General features: G+C 35.3%; 1 protein-coding gene across 1 annotated transcript in view; it reads right to left on the bottom strand.

Moving 5' to 3' along the window:
- The window catches only part of LOC148872784 (callose synthase 3-like), a 50,996-nt gene that overhangs the window by 13,016 nt on the left and 19,785 nt on the right, over positions 1-18,195 (bottom strand). Inside the window, exons 15-40 of the mRNA XM_088968643.1 lie at positions 16,586-16,708; positions 16,392-16,509; positions 15,001-15,335; positions 14,830-14,882; positions 14,646-14,706; positions 13,670-13,751; positions 13,539-13,588; positions 13,359-13,445; positions 12,112-12,249; positions 11,521-11,615; positions 11,279-11,363; positions 11,045-11,205; positions 10,815-10,938; positions 10,294-10,388; positions 10,080-10,209; positions 9,212-9,363; positions 6,393-6,502; positions 6,168-6,293; positions 5,949-6,017; positions 5,648-5,837; positions 5,414-5,564; positions 4,409-4,528; positions 4,210-4,328; positions 3,970-4,053; positions 346-458; positions 14-243 (exon numbers count right to left, since the gene is read on the bottom strand). Of these exons, the coding sequence (XP_088824769.1) occupies positions 14-243; positions 346-458; positions 3,970-4,053; positions 4,210-4,328; positions 4,409-4,528; positions 5,414-5,564; positions 5,648-5,837; positions 5,949-6,017; positions 6,168-6,293; positions 6,393-6,502; positions 9,212-9,363; positions 10,080-10,209; positions 10,294-10,388; positions 10,815-10,938; positions 11,045-11,205; positions 11,279-11,363; positions 11,521-11,615; positions 12,112-12,249; positions 13,359-13,445; positions 13,539-13,588; positions 13,670-13,751; positions 14,646-14,706; positions 14,830-14,882; positions 15,001-15,335; positions 16,392-16,509; positions 16,586-16,708 (3,201 nt within the window). The remainder of the gene's footprint in view (positions 1-13; positions 244-345; positions 459-3,969; positions 4,054-4,209; positions 4,329-4,408; positions 4,529-5,413; positions 5,565-5,647; positions 5,838-5,948; positions 6,018-6,167; positions 6,294-6,392; positions 6,503-9,211; positions 9,364-10,079; positions 10,210-10,293; positions 10,389-10,814; positions 10,939-11,044; positions 11,206-11,278; positions 11,364-11,520; positions 11,616-12,111; positions 12,250-13,358; positions 13,446-13,538; positions 13,589-13,669; positions 13,752-14,645; positions 14,707-14,829; positions 14,883-15,000; positions 15,336-16,391; positions 16,510-16,585; positions 16,709-18,195) is intronic.

Raw genomic sequence — 18,195 nt, 5'->3', positions numbered from 1 at the left:
TATGTGTACATACCAGGGTGCTGAAATAGAAACCAACAGTGGTGAAATAGCATGACAACATCCGGAAAAAATCAAAGCGGTGTCCAAGCCTATATATGTCACGACTTAGTGTCTGCTCACCATTACCATTAGCAATCTTTGCCTCAAATAGTGAGATCTGGTTAAGACCCACATCTCTCCCCTTGCCAACTTGAATGTACTCATGATGAGTAACATTACCCTCACGAAGGGTAGAATTGAAACCTGCATCTCATAGCCACATGGAATTGTAAATCAATTATAAGCCCCTCTAAAGCCCTGAAAACATTCAAAATTCAAACTGGGGAGGCCAGGTATTGGGCATGCCTGCAAATATGTCTTCACTTAAATTGATGATCTTTGATGCCTTACTTACACCCCCCCGTGTAAGGTGAAACAATCTATCAAAAACATCTGGGTGCCCATAGTGGAACCGAACCCTTGCTCAACGAAAAGATAAAAAAAAAATGAAATTCAGTAAAGTGGATATCAAATAATCACTGGCATCAAAAACAACACAATACAGAGCTTGCTAATTGACATTTTGTCCTCGAAGAAAAATGCACAATTATTACGAGATTTATGTTAACAAAGAGGTAACCACCAAGCACCCCCTCTGTTTGATGACTTGCAGTTGAGGAAGCAAGGCTACATCCATCATAATCCCATCTTGGGTATTCTTTTTATTTTAACTTGGAACTGGAACATATTCAAAAAAACAAAGAGAACTTTTGGCAATGTGGACTGATAAAGATGAAATTCATCCTGCTGATGGACCGTCAGAATTAGCTATCTGTGGCATCGGTGCTGTTACCTAAGCAGCTTAAGGACCTCAATCTGATAATCTTGTCATGAGAACATTCACACCACAGCACAAGGAATAACACACATAGAAGGGAAAACATGACTGGTAGACTTGGATGTATTGTCATTTACACAGTTGCACTAATAAATAAATTATCCAACCTATAGCTTTATCTTCTGAAGCACTTGAAGTGTAAAAGATGTCAATAACTGTTTTGTGGCTAGAACGGGTATTTGCAATGTTTCAGGTATGGCCATCCTATAGGTCTTTGCCATGTTTTGACTCCTATCTGCTGGACATCTGTGATTGATCCAAGCAGAGAGAAGGCGAGTTTTGGTGATTCACGTCAATTGTAGGTTATCTTACTGTTGTAGAGAATCCCAACCTCTTAGAAGAGATGGTCGCTTAACTTGTATAAAGACTGGCACCCACTAGTTTCCTAACACACTACAAAGATATGGTTGGTGGAAGGCTTCTTATGTGAAAGCCTCCACATCAATTTTCACAATTTTGACATGATATGTGCCATATCAGGTGTATCATACTGTCGATATGCCTTTTAAGGGTTTTATCAAATCTATCAGTTTTAAATGTTAAACATCATTTAAACTGACCCTTAACCAAAATATGGAAGAAAATAAAAAGAAAAAATGGTCTTTTATGGTACCAAAACACCCAATATGCATGTCCATGTGTATTGGGTGTATTGATACTTAGAACCATGCTACGTCATGAAGCTTTCCTTGAAACAAAGGGGCAGACTGGTCTATAAGCTTTGTCAGACAGTGAGCTTGGTAACAAAACACCCAATAACTGATGTTTTCACCATTCACCCTTTCAGTAATAGCACTCCACTTTATTTTTGAAATTCTTCCTAATTAGCAGTAAAGAAAAATGTAACCCTTTATGGAACAAGGCAACTCTAGAAAGAGAAATGCCACAAGAAAATGATGTGGAGAAATGGAGATCAACGATGGCCAGATTAGCTCCAATGCCTGACCTTCATGTCCTGAATAGCTCCATGTACATGATAAACAACTGGCCCGAGATCAGACCAGCCATAATGGCAAGGCCAATCGTCTTCAGTTCAGCCATTCCGGTCAACACCCAACTAATCAAAAGATGCCTCAGAGGGAAAATATCAAACAAATGAGGTGATGACAAGGAATACAGAATGTGCTAGACAATCAGCTCTGTTTTAATGTATCAAATGCTTTTTGAATTCCTGACACATAAGGATGGTTGGGTGCAAAGAAGAAACAACATTAACCTCCATCATGACAAAGACTAGATCAGGACAGTCTACACCAAAAGGGTTTCAACTAACACAAGATGAAACATTTCAATTTGAAAAATAGCAATTAAAATTATGATGACAGAAAGATCAATTATATGGTTCAAAGCACTTGTAAAGCGATCAAACCAAAAAGCAGAGTGATCCAACCAGGCAATTATTATCTGTAAACCCAGACTACCCGGTGTTTTGAAAGCACAAGGTGCAAGAAAAACACAAGGGATTTTTTTTCTGCCCAAAGAGCAAGGTGCAAAAGAACTGCGAGTCCTTTAGAAGAAAGACATAAATTTGAATAAAAAATAAACGTAAAAAAACCGTATGGATTAAAAAAATGCAAACTTATATTATATAAGAAATAAAATGTTCTAAAAATCCTATTGGTCAAATTAAGAATTCAAACAGAGAAGGATCATATCTAAAAACTTAAGAATTCAAGACTGAAACTTTCAATATCTCTGTTTTATTGCATTTGCATGACTACTAGTGGTTAATGTGACATTAAACATTTTCCATTCTTAATTCTTTAAGCTGTCTCTATACCAAGCTCCTTGAGGCAATCCCAAACAAAGTCCACAAACCACCTCTAATACCAAGATCCTTGAGGCCAGCCGAAACAAGCTCCTTGTGTTGTGCCAAATTCAGAAGGCTGATCCTAGGAGTTTTGATCTCCATAGTGGCAACGTATTGGAGAAACACCACACAGGTGAGCAAGGAGGAAAGATCAAGGAACGAAGGGTTTTGAGGAGAGGAGAAGAAAGAAGTAATATAAGGGACGGAGTTTTGATCTCCACCCTTATTCTTATTTCTATATAGCTTTCCATCTTGACTTATGAAATTTAATGTTATTAATATATTTATAAGAAATCAATATATTTATAAGATGTGTATTATTTTTGAAAATACTTATTATTGTGTATTATTTTTTAAAATACTTATTATTGTGTATTATTTTTTAAAATAAAGAAATCAATATATTTATAAGATTTTTGTGCTTTAGATTGATGATTTGCCACATTTTGAGAGGAAATTTAATGTTATTAATAAAAAGGAATACAATTTTTCAATTAAAATGCATGCTAAATGGTATATAAAACTAGGGAACTAGCAAAAAGTTATTCTTTACTTTATAAAATACTTGCCACCAAAAAGTCACCTAGGCGCCCCAAGTGTCACCCAGAATCACTTAGGCACCTTGACAACTATGCTCTAATCATTTACCCTATTGTTTTGTTGTCAATACAACAGGAACAACACAAACACTTTCCAGTAGGCAAAACTCCTATCTCACTTTCTGTGAAATGTGAATAAAAGATGCCAGTTGCTCTTTACATTAACATAAAAACACATATTCAACTATACTTCAGTCATGTAAACACAAAATCCATATCATCCATAATTATGTAAAGTAACTATACACATTATGTATATAGTTTGCAGAGAAAATGAATAAGAAAAAGTGAAGAACTATAACAAAGGGAGAAGAAGAGCAACATGAGAGAGGAGAGAAAGAACCTGCCGATTGAGAGAAAATCATAATCCTCACAATCGGCCAGGTCATTATATATAGCTTATCTCATAACTGAAAGCAAAGTTAGAACCATGACCCTGTTTATGAAATTATTGAATTGCCTAAACTAACCCATTTAAGTAATAAAAAGAAACAACATATGTGTCATAATCTAAACAAGAATAATTAAAAAACAACTGAATAATATTCTTTCAAAAGTAACCAATCAATGAAATAAAAATAGCATTATGGCATAGGATAAAGTTTTTAATGGTGTATTAAATCGTACACATATCAACAATGACAAGAATGCTATTTCCAATCTCTGAAAACAAGAAACCTTACTTCAAAGGGTTTGCTAATAATCTTTGTCCAATTGTGACAAAACTCGTCTCTTGATTTGACATAAACCATGCTAGAGAAGAAACACTGCATTGAAAAGCAATAAAGAACAATGACACACTATTTAATAACTTAAACAAACAAAAGAATCCTTAAAAAATAAGTACTGCAGCCTAGTTTTTTTATACATCTATTTTAGTGTAAATCCTATACCAGGTATATAACATTTATGGATGACTTTACCTGCCAGTAAATATATGCTCCCGGAGTCCAAGAATAGTTGGACATCTCACACCGTCGTGTTTCTTAAGAAATTCTTGTAGCAGATTGCGCATTTTCAAGGCTTCTTCCATGTAGTTATCCTATATAAATAAACACTGTAAGAAGATAGCGGCAAAAAGGCATAATTCTCATGAAGATGAAGAAAATTTTAGTTATGTACCTGGTTCATATCAATGGTTTGCAAACCTTCCCCACGGGTAAAAATAATGGCATGGTTTTGATTTTCAGGCTTTCCTTCCCCCAATATAGCAGGTCCAGGAAGCTTTATCCGGTAAATAACCTATGAACAAAAATTGAAGCAATTATATATAAATCAGCAAATCCTTTGTACCAAGATAAAGTGAAGCTCTAAAATTCTAGAATCACCAAGCAATACAGAAGCAAAGTCATAAACATATGAAGAGTCAAAACAGATCTCCTAATTGCTATCATAGTTGTCGAGGCAACACTTAGGCAGGTGCCTAGCCGACCTGTGTCTAGGCGCTTTTTGGGGCTCACCTCACCCAAATGCCCAAATGCAATGACATTTTGATAAGGTATTATTAATAAAAAGAAATAAAAAGTATAAAAGTGAATCATTCTTTTCACTTATTTGATTTTTTCATAAAATAATACTTTTTTTTAGTTTCTTATTTCCTTAGGGTTCTCTGGTAGCTATTCAATGTTCAAAGACTGAAGAAACGGGGCTCCTCCCCCATCTTCTTTTTATTATTATTTTTCGAACAAAAACAAGGGCTTTTCCCTTCATTTTCCCTTTTAAAAAAAAAAAAAAAACAGGGGCTCCGCACCGCCTTCTTTTCCCCTTGAGCAAAAACAGAGGCCTGGTTCCACACCTACCCCTTCCTTTTCTTCTTCTTCTTCTTCTAGAACAAAAACAGGGCTAAGCTCCTTCTTTTACTAATATTTCGACAACAAAAACAGGGGTTCAGCCCCTTATTTTTCTCTACATTTTTGAACATTAAGCAACGCCTAGGTGACTAGACGACTAAGCACTCTCTGGTAGCCTAGGTTCGCCTTGGCACCTTAAAAACTATGATTGCCATCATATTCATTGTAACTTCTTGGTTACCTGTTTGAGTAAAACCACCACGATCTCATTAAAAAATGACTACAGCAAATAGCATCAGTAATCCAACCAACTTCCTAAAATATAACAAACAGATACCTGGTCCAAATTTTGAACTGGCTCTGTCGAGTTGATAGACTTTGGTAAGGCAGCCTTCACAAGAGCAGAGTAATAGACCTTCTGACCTGGCTTTTTGGATTTGCTAGTTTCTTCAACCTCATCAATGTAAGCTACACGAAGGGACGGGCATCTATAACAAAATGAAAGCACTGCCTATCACTTACTAGTCGAAACAAGAGATAATATGAACAACAAATCAATTCGCAGATATACGTTGTCATAAGCCGTAGAATATCCTGTGCACGAGCATCTCCAGACCGCTTGTGAATGCCATATTGCTGGCAGGACACCACATATGTAAATTTCATATCAGCTACTGCTTGGCATTGTGCAAACAAAGACCTTTCATCCTTTGAGTGCTCATCAGTATTTAATTCAGCAGCCTTATAGCCCTGCAATAGATCTGAACAAAATATACAACAATGATTGCATGCAGAAAATAAATATACTTTTATAGGTGGAATGCCAGTTCTAAACTAAAGTCAAGTGCTTTGAGATTTGAAAGAGAAACTACCATCATCTTTGGCCATATCAAGGAATGCCTGAAGTTCCAAAGCTTTACGGTAGTACATCATTCCCCTCACTGGCATTTGAAAAAATGTCGGTCAATTGCAAACAGACAATATGGAAGGCCTGAAGTATGTTAATTTTCTATGACAAAAGGACTGAAAGTTCAAATCAAACAGGAATTTCATTATTTAATCTATTGGAAGAAGAAGCACCAGATTTTTACCAGTTCTAGTTAAAGTTTGGCCTCTATATGATGCCCAAAGACGAAGTTCCTCCTCCAGCTCATCATTTCTTCTAAGTTCTTCTTCACTTTCACAACCCACCCGCTCAAGAAAGTTTGTCCATTCATCTGCATGTTATTTATCATTTAATACAAGAAAAGGAAGATAAGTTTTCAAAATACACATTACTGGCGTGTTTTTATAACTGTAAGAGACCAATAACAGACCTGGAAAGATTTTCTGCAAGTAAAAAAGAATGGATACACCATCTTCGTTCTGCTTTTCCAGGCCATTTATTGAAAAGAGGACATCCTCAGAATAATATGGGGTTAACACACTACAAGGAAAAACAAAAAGTAATAGTTACCCCATACAACACTATATAAACTAAAACCAAGAAAAGGCATGTCAAATTGCAATATAGCATAAAGCCAATTATGATAAAGCCATGATTACACAATGTTGATCCCATCTATCGGGACATGTACATTCCTAAATCATATGTGTGAGCATGCACAATATAAGAATCTGAAGTAGAAAGATCTAAGCATTTAAAGAAAGATTGCCCATCATAACAATTTCACAACTCAACCACTTCAATTACTTCATCATCCAAGCAAAGAGAAAACAAGAATAATAACCTGAAGTAGAGAGATCTAAGCTTTGACAGAAGAATAAGAACAAATTGGACCAAATAACCACTAAAATCCATTCAGTGCAACATCGAAGAAGTAAAAATGCAGAGACATGATTATGTGAACAATGACCAAGATGGACAGGAGATTGGGCCACAGTGAATTAAAAAGGCATGGCTAGAAAGACAGACAAGGCACAATTTAGAATATGCACCTCACCTAGGTCCCAGGTGCAGAACTTTCAAAAGGCACAGACCCGATGTATCCATGTGTACGCATAGTGCACCTTGCGCTTACGCCCAGCCCAAGCCCCTCAAAGCAAGCCCAAACAAGTCTATATCAATGTCTTAAATTCTTAATCCCTATAAAAAAGGTCTTATAACTTCAAGTGTCTTTTAAAAATATCTTTTATTAGGATAAATGAATAGCAACCTTAGCAAATATGGGGTTTTCGAAGCTTTGGTGAGAAAGCAAAGTGAGCAAACTTTTTTCTTACAATGATTAAGTATTTAGGACCCTGATATGGACTGGTTTGGACTTGCCTTGAGGGGCTTGCTACCAAGGCAGCTCTTAGAATCATGAATGCATAATGTTTAACATCACATAGGCTATTTGAAGTAATGCAATTGGAACAAAATAAAGAGATTAGGAACTTACATGCCAGAATATGTTTTATATGTTATGATTCGCTTTTTTTTAACTTTTCATTTTAACTTTGGTTTACATGTTTATGTACTTTAATTTGAGATAATAGGTTTTTAAAAGCATTTATTTTTTAATTTAAGTTTATATTTTAAATTAACATATTTTGATAAATTATATTTTAAATTAACATTTTCTTTTGACTTTTATGCTTTTTTTATTTTTTTGGTCTTTTTTTTACTTTTTTTTTTTGCATTTTGCACATTGCTTCAAAAAGGTGTGGGCCCCCATCTTGCGCTGTTAAAACACTGGACAAGATCATTCATATAAGGGGGCACAGGCATGGACAAAGTTGCACATCTATCTCCAAGAAGGCAACTTCTCTCCCTTTGATTATGCAAACACTATCTCCCACCCTCATATCTCCTTTGATCTTTAGCTTGCCAACATTATCACTAATATCTAGTTGTCGCTTAGTTGTTTATGTATTATTTTATATCCTAGAGTAATATGATAGCACTGGATGTGCCATGTTACTTGCTTCTTTATTTTGCAATTATATAACATCTACATGGCAGTACTGTAATTGTATATAACTATTGCTCTCTGAAATGTCACAATCACCATGACAATGTACGAGTTAGTTATTGGTGAGAATTATCTAGATTTTAAAGATGTTTAACCATAATGTGGGCAGTACTGGGTCTATTTCAACTTCCAAGCGGTCACAGGGCTAAGATTCACATCACCATGCCAAGGTTTTTATTGGCAACTTCCTAGAATATCACAATCCAAAAAAGTTTTTTCCTAGAAGATGTGAAAAACTAGGATACCTTGCATGCAAGGAACAGAAACCTAAAGCTGGAACGCTTTACATAGAAATAGGGCAACAGAACTCAATAGTAATATGATTGCTAATAATCCAGTGGTAAGATGATAGTTAACATGTTTGTTTAATACTATACGTGGAAGACTTGCTGATTGTTGCTAGGTGAAGGTCAAGGAACCTTGAAGTCCTTGCTAAGTAAAACAGGAATGTCAGGAAATCGTGGGTCTCATAGAGCAAAAATATATAGAAAGTGTTGGAGAGGTTCAACGAGGGTAATCAGTTGATACCCGAATTGTTGCACACTACAAATTGTCTTAAACAACAAAGTCATACTACAGAAGACAAAGAAAAGGAATATGTAATCATGATGTTGTATCCTAACACAATTGGCTACCTTATGTATGTAACAGCATATACTAGACCAAACATGCTCATGGAATATGTATGGGAAGTAAATATAAAGCAAATACAAGGAAAGAGAATTGGAACACACTTGCAGTTGTCAGGTACATAGATTCTGACTATGCAAGGGTTATGGATAACATAAGATGAACTACAAGATTTCTTAAACTTCTAGCAGGAGGGCTCCTATGCTATAGATAAATGTTATAGTAATAATCTATAGTGGCATTACATCTAACTGAGTTATATAAAAATTTAAGGAGGGACCAAAATAAGTAATTTCAAGAAATGGTTCACTCCAATAATAAAGATTTTCTTATGCTTCTATCTTGCCACAATCAAGTTTGGAGCCCTTCATAGAGGGATTTTTTTTTTATTTCCATCTCTTCTTCCCAACGGAATTTAAACTTATTCCATACAAAAAATTACTAATAAGATAAATAATTCAACTCAATAACATGTGAACAGAATCATAAGCTAATTACAGAACTTAATTATATTAAGAATTCAATGAAATTGAAGCACAAATAGAACTTACGAAAAAGAAAGCATATTGCGAACTTTCGGGGCAGGTGGCATGTCCATAAACAATGAATTTGAGAAAAAAGAAATTCGCCTTCTAGCTTCTAAGTTGGTGGGTACATCCATTGCAGACTCCTTCACAGTAAGCAACAGATGAAGCCTCTTGATCTGCAGACATAAATAACAAAATATGTAACCACAGAATGAACATTTTTCAATGATACACCAAATTATTTTGATCCTACTACCTTGTTTGTGTAATGTCGGGATTGATGCAGCATGCTTGTACTTTTATATAGTGTCACCATACATGGTGATACTTGAATATGCTTGTTAGTGCATAACCTTTACTATAATTTTTCACGTAACACATTCACCCAATTAAACTAATAACTAGCCTTTTTGATATTTGGGTAATTTAGGAAATCGACTAGATGTTCCTTTAATTACATCTCTGTTAGGGGGAGAGAAAACCTCTTGATTTTGGCTTAAAAGTACAAGTGAATAGACCAAACTAAGTAGAACTTTCCGGCAGAATTTTTCTTTGAAATTTGTGGTATATATTCCCTCTTTGTTTGAGAGAAAACCAACAAAAATAAATAAACAAATTTTTTTATGCATAACAAGCAAATAGGGATCATAAATAGCTAAATTTCATGAATTAGGCTGTAGATAACTTTTAAATAATGGTTTTGTGCATTATCATTGTGTAAGGAACCATAATCCCCTCACACAAAGTAATGATTTTTTAGGTAAATATGGTGTGAGGAACTTCTCACATAAATAACTGTAGGACTTAACAACGCTTTCAATAGTTGAACGAATATAACAACTTACCCCTTCACTCAAAAAAATGATGTACCAACTTTACTAATGGAACTCACCTTCTCCTTCCAGGCTTCTGTCTCTTCAACTGGAAACTTGATTGCTCCTTCTGATGCAAATAACTGATGTTTTAGTTCGGCTGACTCGTCACTTCTTCCATAAGATGCACCATGGCTCGAATCTGGCAAACTACTCAAGAAATATACTGACTTCATAAGAAGTTACCAAAGGCATTGACTCACCTAAAACAAGAATTGCACAACACCACCTTACCCAATCTGACCATCCGCAATGTCTCTGGTAGCAACCTCTAGCATGTCCTGGAAAAGAATTACAACCTTATCCCTGTCTTCTTGTTTGTTGTCCAACTGTCACAATTAAATTTATTCAGTCAAAGGAACTTTGTTAACAACCAGATAAGAAATGCAGAGGGAAAACTTTTGGACTGTTGAGCTGTAGGGCCAATAAATGGGTATGGAGCACCATAACTTGACACTTGACCTAGCACAGATCATTGGAATCCACCACTAAATGTGTTTCATTATGAAGATTATCTGGACAGAGAATCAGCTTTAAACTATGTAGGAACTAGTTATTTGCCGCTTTAAACTATTTGCAATTTATAAAAGTTTTCGTTCAGGCAGTATTTAAAGCAAACTTAATGAAACAAGTATCTTGATTCTCTTGAAATGCAAGAGGTCACTAGTTATGTGGGCCCCAGAAAGCAAATACAGCTCCTACATCCAGACCAAAGCCATCCCCAATAAACTATATATCAAAAGTTTAGTGTTTACCAAACATTTGATCAGCTCAACAAATTTATCATAAAGGCTAGGAAGAGCACTCATTTTAAATTCAGTGATAAGCGTCTCCTCACTTATATGCTTGTCAACTTCCTCAAATATACTATTTATAATCCTGGAAATAACAGACAGTAAATAAGCAGCACAAGGACATCATAAAGCACAGCAAAAAATAATACTTTCCAGATAAAGCACTACAAAAAAAGAGAAGTATCACTTACTCTTTCTCAGTGTTCCCCTGGACTAAATAACAAATAATATTTTTAAAAGAAGCATAGCACTCACGAACAGCACAAGACATATAATCATCTGATCTTATTCTCTTCTTCAGTTCACGATCTTTACCATTGGAATCTTTAGCCATATCCAGTGCTATTGGAATCTACTCAGCAAAACAAATGACTAAATTAGAATGTTGTTTTCTGTGGTGTCTGCGTCAGATAAAAGAAACCAACCTTGCTAGCAAGTAAGAATGGAGGCCACTGGATAAGCTGCAACTCACGATCAGCCCAATAAGGAACAAGCAACAAGTCCTTTTCCCTGATATTTAAACATATTGTTCCAATAAAAATATGTTAGAGAAAGGGGGAAACAGAAATTTTGAAAGCATTTAGCAAGATTACATGAATAAACAATTTAAACGCTGCAACAGCAAGACACTGAATAAACATTTTCCCATTACAAAAAAGCTAAATACCTGTTGCTTATTAGATCCTCCTCTCTGAAACTTTCTATTATTTGATTCCATAGCTGAGCAAATTTTGCTCTTTCCTTTTTTCTATCAGGAGGCAACTGAAAAATAAATAAATAAATAACATGTCAATGTAAATTTATGGTAAATACTCAATCCATAATGAGGGTAAAAACAAGGGTTCCGAAGCTACAAAACTTTTAAATAATCAAACAATCATAACCTTCTATTTGCCCCATAGAAAGAACATTGAAACCCACATTAAAAAGTGTCTCTAAGGTCAAATCATATTAATGGAACATCAAAATCATAGAGCTTGATAGAATTCTCTTGAATCACAGAAAAAAGCACAAGCAAATCTAAAAAATCATGCTAAGGCAATTGAAATCATCTTTTTTGCATATTGCTATATCTTAGGTAGGACTCATTTGGGGGTAGCCAGGAGTCTTTGACATGTAGGACATCATTGCCAAAAACATGCAAGAGGTCCTTTGCCACAGAAACTACTTTCATTAAGAAAATTTCCCACAAAGAGAAAAAGAAAAAAAATACAACAAAGAAACTATAACACAAATGGACAAACAAACGAAACTGAACCTGAGAGAACTTCCGAGACAAAGAGGCCTTCAGACCCCTCTTTTTTGTTTCCTCACTTTTCTCCACCGGAATCAAGCAATGATTAAAAGCACCGGGCAATGACTGAAATCTGGACCTTAGCATTCCTAGTGTCCGAATCTGGAAGAAGCAGGACAAGTGGATCAGAAAATCAAAAAGCAAAAGTAACACCGTCTCCCCTAATGATCTATTGTATCGCTAAGCACTGATACCATATATGGAATTACACAATGTAATGCAAAGGGTCAAATGCATATTTTCTTAAGAGCAATTTGGCCACTTTAAAGTGGCCAGGTGCAGGTGGGTAGCCCATCCCCCAACCCAGGTGCAGGTGGGATTCGATTCCAAGTCTCGGCTACAACCAGCAGGAGACTTTACCAACCAGCCGATTGGCACCTTGTTATCTTCTCCAATCCTTCTCCATCATTTCTCTTCTATCTTTCTTATTCAGTCATCCATCAACAACTTGAAGAATCTCACTAAGTGTTGTCATCAACATACATACAGTCAGAAGCACTGATACCATATATGGAATTACACAATGTAATGCAAAGGGTCAAATGCATATTTGCTTAAGAGCAATTTGGCCACTTTAAAGTGGCCAGGTGCAGGTGGGTAGCCCATCCCCCCAACCCAGGTGCAGGTGGGATTCGATTCCAAGTCTCGGCTACAACCAGCAGGAGACTTTACCAACCAGCCGATTGGCACCTTGTTATCTTCTCCAATCCTTCTCCATCATTTCTCTTCTATCTTTCTTATTCAGTCATCCATCAACAACTTGAAGAATCTCACTAAGTGTTGTCATCAACATACATACAGTCAGCACAGGATCCTCGGATTCAAAAAAACCCGGATTTCCACAGCTTTCATTTTAAATGCTTTCTGATTTCAACAGCCAACCAAAATTTCCGCATTTTTTCTGTAACTTACTATATTTTACTCTATTTTTAAAATAATATTAAATTATGATATCGAAGGTTGAGCATTTGACCTGGCCAATTGAATCACAGGACCGCCATACAGGCAGAAAAGCACTATAACGGTTTTACAAATACTGCTTGGGAGGGGTGGACTGGATGCAGACATAATATATCAGAACATAGGTTCACTAATCAGTACAAATATGTAGATCTACAGCTTAATTTAATAAGCAAAACAGGGCTAACAACATTGTTGACAGTTTGGAATACAAGCGTAGCCACCAGAGGAAAAATGAAAATTCCACTAACCTCCCCAAGACGTCGAAATGCCCCATAGATGCCACCAAATAATGTAGAGAAAATAGCATACCAGATCTGAGCATCCATGAAATATACCTGGACAGAATTGATATATTTATATTAAATGGCTGAGACTTCAATGTAAAGAAGATTAGCAATTCAAGCAATAAAGACAAGAATGGTACATACAAGAATAATAGGAGACCAGAGTGCAATGACAACACCAATATTGTTCTTGGCTGCAGGTAATATTGACACAGAATACATGAATCTGCAACTTCCTGAGGGATAAAAAGCTAGCACACAAAGTTTCATGTTACCTCGAGGGAAAAACTCATGCCATTGAAAAGTTGTTATCTGGACATTCATGATGGCTTTTGTTGGACCAACAAGAGGCTTTATCTGCAACCACACCAAGGGGTAAAGAAAGAAAGTTAGACCTCAATGACCAAAGACGAAGAAAGTTGGACAGAACTCACAAAAGGGGTAGCAAAGGCTACCCATAAGATGTACTTATCCTTTTCTTTTAATAAATGAAATTTCTGCTGTAGATCAATAAGGCAAACTCTATATTGGCTTTAAAACAATACATTTAGCACTACAACAAAAAATCTATCACCTCAAAACTGACAAATCACCCAAAAGAAAGACAACCGGAACAAAGTCATACAAATCTACACCATCGCCAAATCATGGAGACATATCATGTATTTAATGCAGTGAGAGAGTGGTTATCTAGCTGTATACTACAAGGAGAGAATTTTATGCACAGTTATTTATATCCCCTATTAGGTTGAAAACTGTAAATTAGGATGGAGAGTAAAATTATATTTTTCAGAACCTAGCAAAGGAAGCACTATTGCATTTTTCCAATTGACAATAAAATGAAATTTCGCTGGGTATATATCCAAGGACGAAACAAACATTGCTTAATTATGCTAAATATCATATTTTCATTTTTGCTTAATTTGCTTCGTAGATTCCAAACTTTTTGTTTAACATGAGTCTACAAATCCTTAAGTTCACGACACCTTGACCCAACTGGGCCCAAGACATTCATAAAATCTAGGGATGTCTGATTTATATACAAATAGCTTTTAATATAGATTACACAGGGTGTCTGTTCCTTGCTTCCCTCTACTTTAGACTAGAAGATGAAACTTGTATTCTTTGGGTTTCCTACATGCCATCTCTTGCTATTTTCACCCTTGGCTGGGTTGAATGTGGACGATAAATGCTACACCCTAATATATATGTCTAAACATAAGCATTTAGGAAGAAATCTAGAAATAATACCTCTATATAATAACTGAAAGCCAACTTCGTAATTATAAGGAGAACCCAGAACATAGTATACCTGAGTGGCAAAGGAATAACAAGATTGCATGTTAATATATATAGAAGTGATGAAGAGAGAGAGATAGTTAAGAAAGAACAGCCAATCTGGTCATTCACTAAACCCGAAAGACAATGTACTTACTTGAAAAGAGAGAACGAACTCTCATGCATTCCCCTTCCAACATAGAGCCGAGGCTGTGAGAAATAGTGGAGATTAAACAGAAAGATGAAGAAAAGCGAAGTAATTACATAACCAAATATAGAAGAACCATAATCACCACCAACAAAGTGGCAAGGACATGTATTTACAAACCTGTGACCACCACATCATAAGCATCACAATTGAATTGTTGGACCTTTCTAGAAACCGCCGAATAAAAGGGAAGAGAAAGAACAATGTGGCAAGCATATTTGGAGACAAATATATAACAACAGCCAAAATATACAAAGAGGGAGAATTTCCACCATTGCCAAACCAACTCTTGATAGTTTTTGCAAACCCAGGAGGATGCTCCCACGTATAAGCATATGTCACAGGTAAGACAATCACCCATGCAGCAGCTGAAACAACCTTTAGGATATATCTTAGCTTAACATGTAATGACATGCTCCGCCTTGCTTTCCAACTCATGATTACATCAAGGATTGCTGCAAAAATGAAGATGTACAATTAATTTATAATAACTTTCATGAACAATGAGATAAAGTCTTAAATACAAGTATATAACTTTCAGAACTTACAAAAGCATTTGAGATTAAATGTAACATCATGTTCATCCATTGCCATAGATTTTCAATGAGTTCTCAGGTCTTTCATTTCGATGGATTTATCATTATTCCTATTTCCAGCATTGAGCAATAAAGCTTTGACTTCTCTATTATTCTCTCTATAGTCATCCAGTTCATGGTAGTTTATTTATCTGCTCTGTAAATTCCTCTATTCTTCATTTATATCTTGTATATTGTTCTATAGCTTGCTTGTTAATTCCTCTTATTCTACTTGTTCAGTCTTTGGAAAAATCTTGTAGCATATATTCTCCCCACACACAAATAAAAATTGGATGAAGCAAATATTGAGGATATTTTACATCAAACTCCATCTTGCAAGGCAGTGATTGAAAATGTATTTTAAGTCTAGCGCAAGGCACAAAAAAGGTACAAGGGCCAATTTGCGCCTGAGGCGAGAGGCACAAGGCGAGGCGTGCACCTTTTTGAAGCAAGGTAAAAAATACAAAAAATGTCAGAAAAATCAAAAAATGCAAAAAAAATTAAAAAAAAATATTACACATAATATTAATAAGAAATATAAACTTAAACTTTAAAATCAATGGTTTTAAAAACCTATCATCTAAAATTAAAATACATAAACATAACATGTAAAGCATATTCAAATGAAAATTTAAAAATAAAATCAAACATATGAAGCATTTTCAAGCACGTAAAGCCCACACTCTCTTTTTTCCCCAATTGCATTACTTCAAGTAGCTAATGTGATGTAAAACATATTACACTCCTGGGCCAAGGTGCAAGGCACATCAGGCGTGCACCTTTTGAAAGTGCTGCACCTAGGACCTGGACGAGGCGCCTACCCTTTTAAATTACTGAACATGAATAGTAAACAAGCATACAAAACTGAAACTCAGGTATATATAAAATAACAATAATAAAGGAGTACCAAAACTGTGATCAGGCATTTCAACTTACCTTGACCAAGCTTCAAGATTGCAGCAGTTATGAAGATACTTAGCACTTTTTTGAAAACATCATCCTCGAATATGCCACTTGGTTGCCCCGATCCATTCCAAGCAACAATAATCATTGCCTAAAGAATTTACATAATGTCAAACATGAAATAATAATACCAGAGAGAACAACAATATGAAAAGAAAAGCAATTACCTGTAAACACAATATAAAAAAGCTCCACATTCTATCAAAACTTCTAAAAACATGCCAGAAAGAACGAATCTCAACAAAATTAATCTTCCCCACCCACCGATCACGGCTGACTACCCTGCTTTCCTATACAACAAAAAAGAAAATGACAACAAGAAAATCCATCAGAAATGACCAATTTTTTTCTCAATCACATTCTTAAGAAACTATCTTGCATATATCCTTCCAGACAGAGAACCTATATACACAAAAAAAAAACAGTACCACCAATAGCTAGAAAAGCATCTAGAGCACCTATTAGGAAAAGTAATCTGTATCAATGTCAACAAGAAGGTGCTAGAAGAGCGAGGGGAAAACCAAAAGGCAATTGGGTAGAAGTAATAAGAAATTATTTAACCACTCATAACTTTAACATCTTAATATGGCATTAAACACAACAGAATGGAGAAACAGGATTCATGTACTGATCCCATTTAGGTGGGACAAGGCTTAGATGATGTTGGATACTTGGATGCAAGATGTAATACTAGGATCAATGAGACATGGATAGACAGATAGTTGGCTTATCTATAGCAGTTAAATGTATCTCAAAAACAATATAGGAGCAAACAGAGGAGTGCTTTTATATCTATGTAAAGCATATTCAAATGAGAATTTAGAAATGAAATCAAACATATAAAACATTTTCAAGCATATAAAACCCACGATCTCTTTTTTTCTCAATTGCATCAAGTAGCTAATGTGACATATTACATTCCTAATTCTACGAGACGTCTTTGTGCCACGTTCCTCGAGGCAAGCCCAAACAAGTCCATGTTAGGGTCTTAAATTCTTAGTTTTCACATAAAAAATAATAATTTTATAGTTTTAATTGCTTTTAAGAAGATATTTTATTGGGATGAATGAATGGACAACATTACCAAATAGGGGATTCTCAAAGGAATTAAAACTGTAAAATTATTATTATTTGTGTCAGTGATTTAAAAGGCGCATGCTTGGTGCGCCTAGGCGTGTGCCTAGTGCGCCTTGCGCCTTAGCCCAGGCGTGCGCCTTTTGAAAATTTGCCGCTTTTTCCCTTTTTTTGAGTCTGGCCGCTGTCGGAGCTTCAAGAACCCCCTATTTGCTAATGTTGTCCATTCATTCATCTTAATAAAATATCTTCTTAAAAGCAATTTAAACTATAAAATCATTATTTTTTGTGTGAAATCTAAGAATTTAAGACCCTAACATGGACTTGTTTGGGCTTGCCTCAAGAGGCGTGGCACAAAGGCAACTCATAGAATTAGAAATGTAATATATCACATTAGCTACTTGATGCAATTGAGAAAAAAAAAAAAAGAGATTGTGGGTTTTATATGCTTGAAAATGGTTTATATGCTTGATTTCATTTTTAAATTCTCATTAGAATATGCTTTACATATTATATTTATGAATTTTAATTTTAGATAATAGGTTTTTTGAAACATTTATTTTAAAACTTAAGTTAATATTTTTATTAATATTATGTTTTATAAGTTTTTGCATTTTTTTCGAATTTTTTGCATTTTCTTTAAATTGTGCGCCTTGACTCAAAAAGGTGTTTGCCTCGCCTAACACTGATTTGTGTGCAAACT

The sequence above is a fragment of the Nelumbo lutea genome, chromosome 2, assembly GCF_056320005.1.
Source record: "Nelumbo lutea isolate HS-2025 chromosome 2, American lotus-T2T, whole genome shotgun sequence".
Taxonomy (NCBI): Eukaryota; Viridiplantae; Streptophyta; class Magnoliopsida; order Proteales; family Nelumbonaceae; genus Nelumbo; species Nelumbo lutea.
Note: the sequence above shows the minus strand (reverse complement) of the source record. Positions and strands in the feature narration are given on the sequence as shown.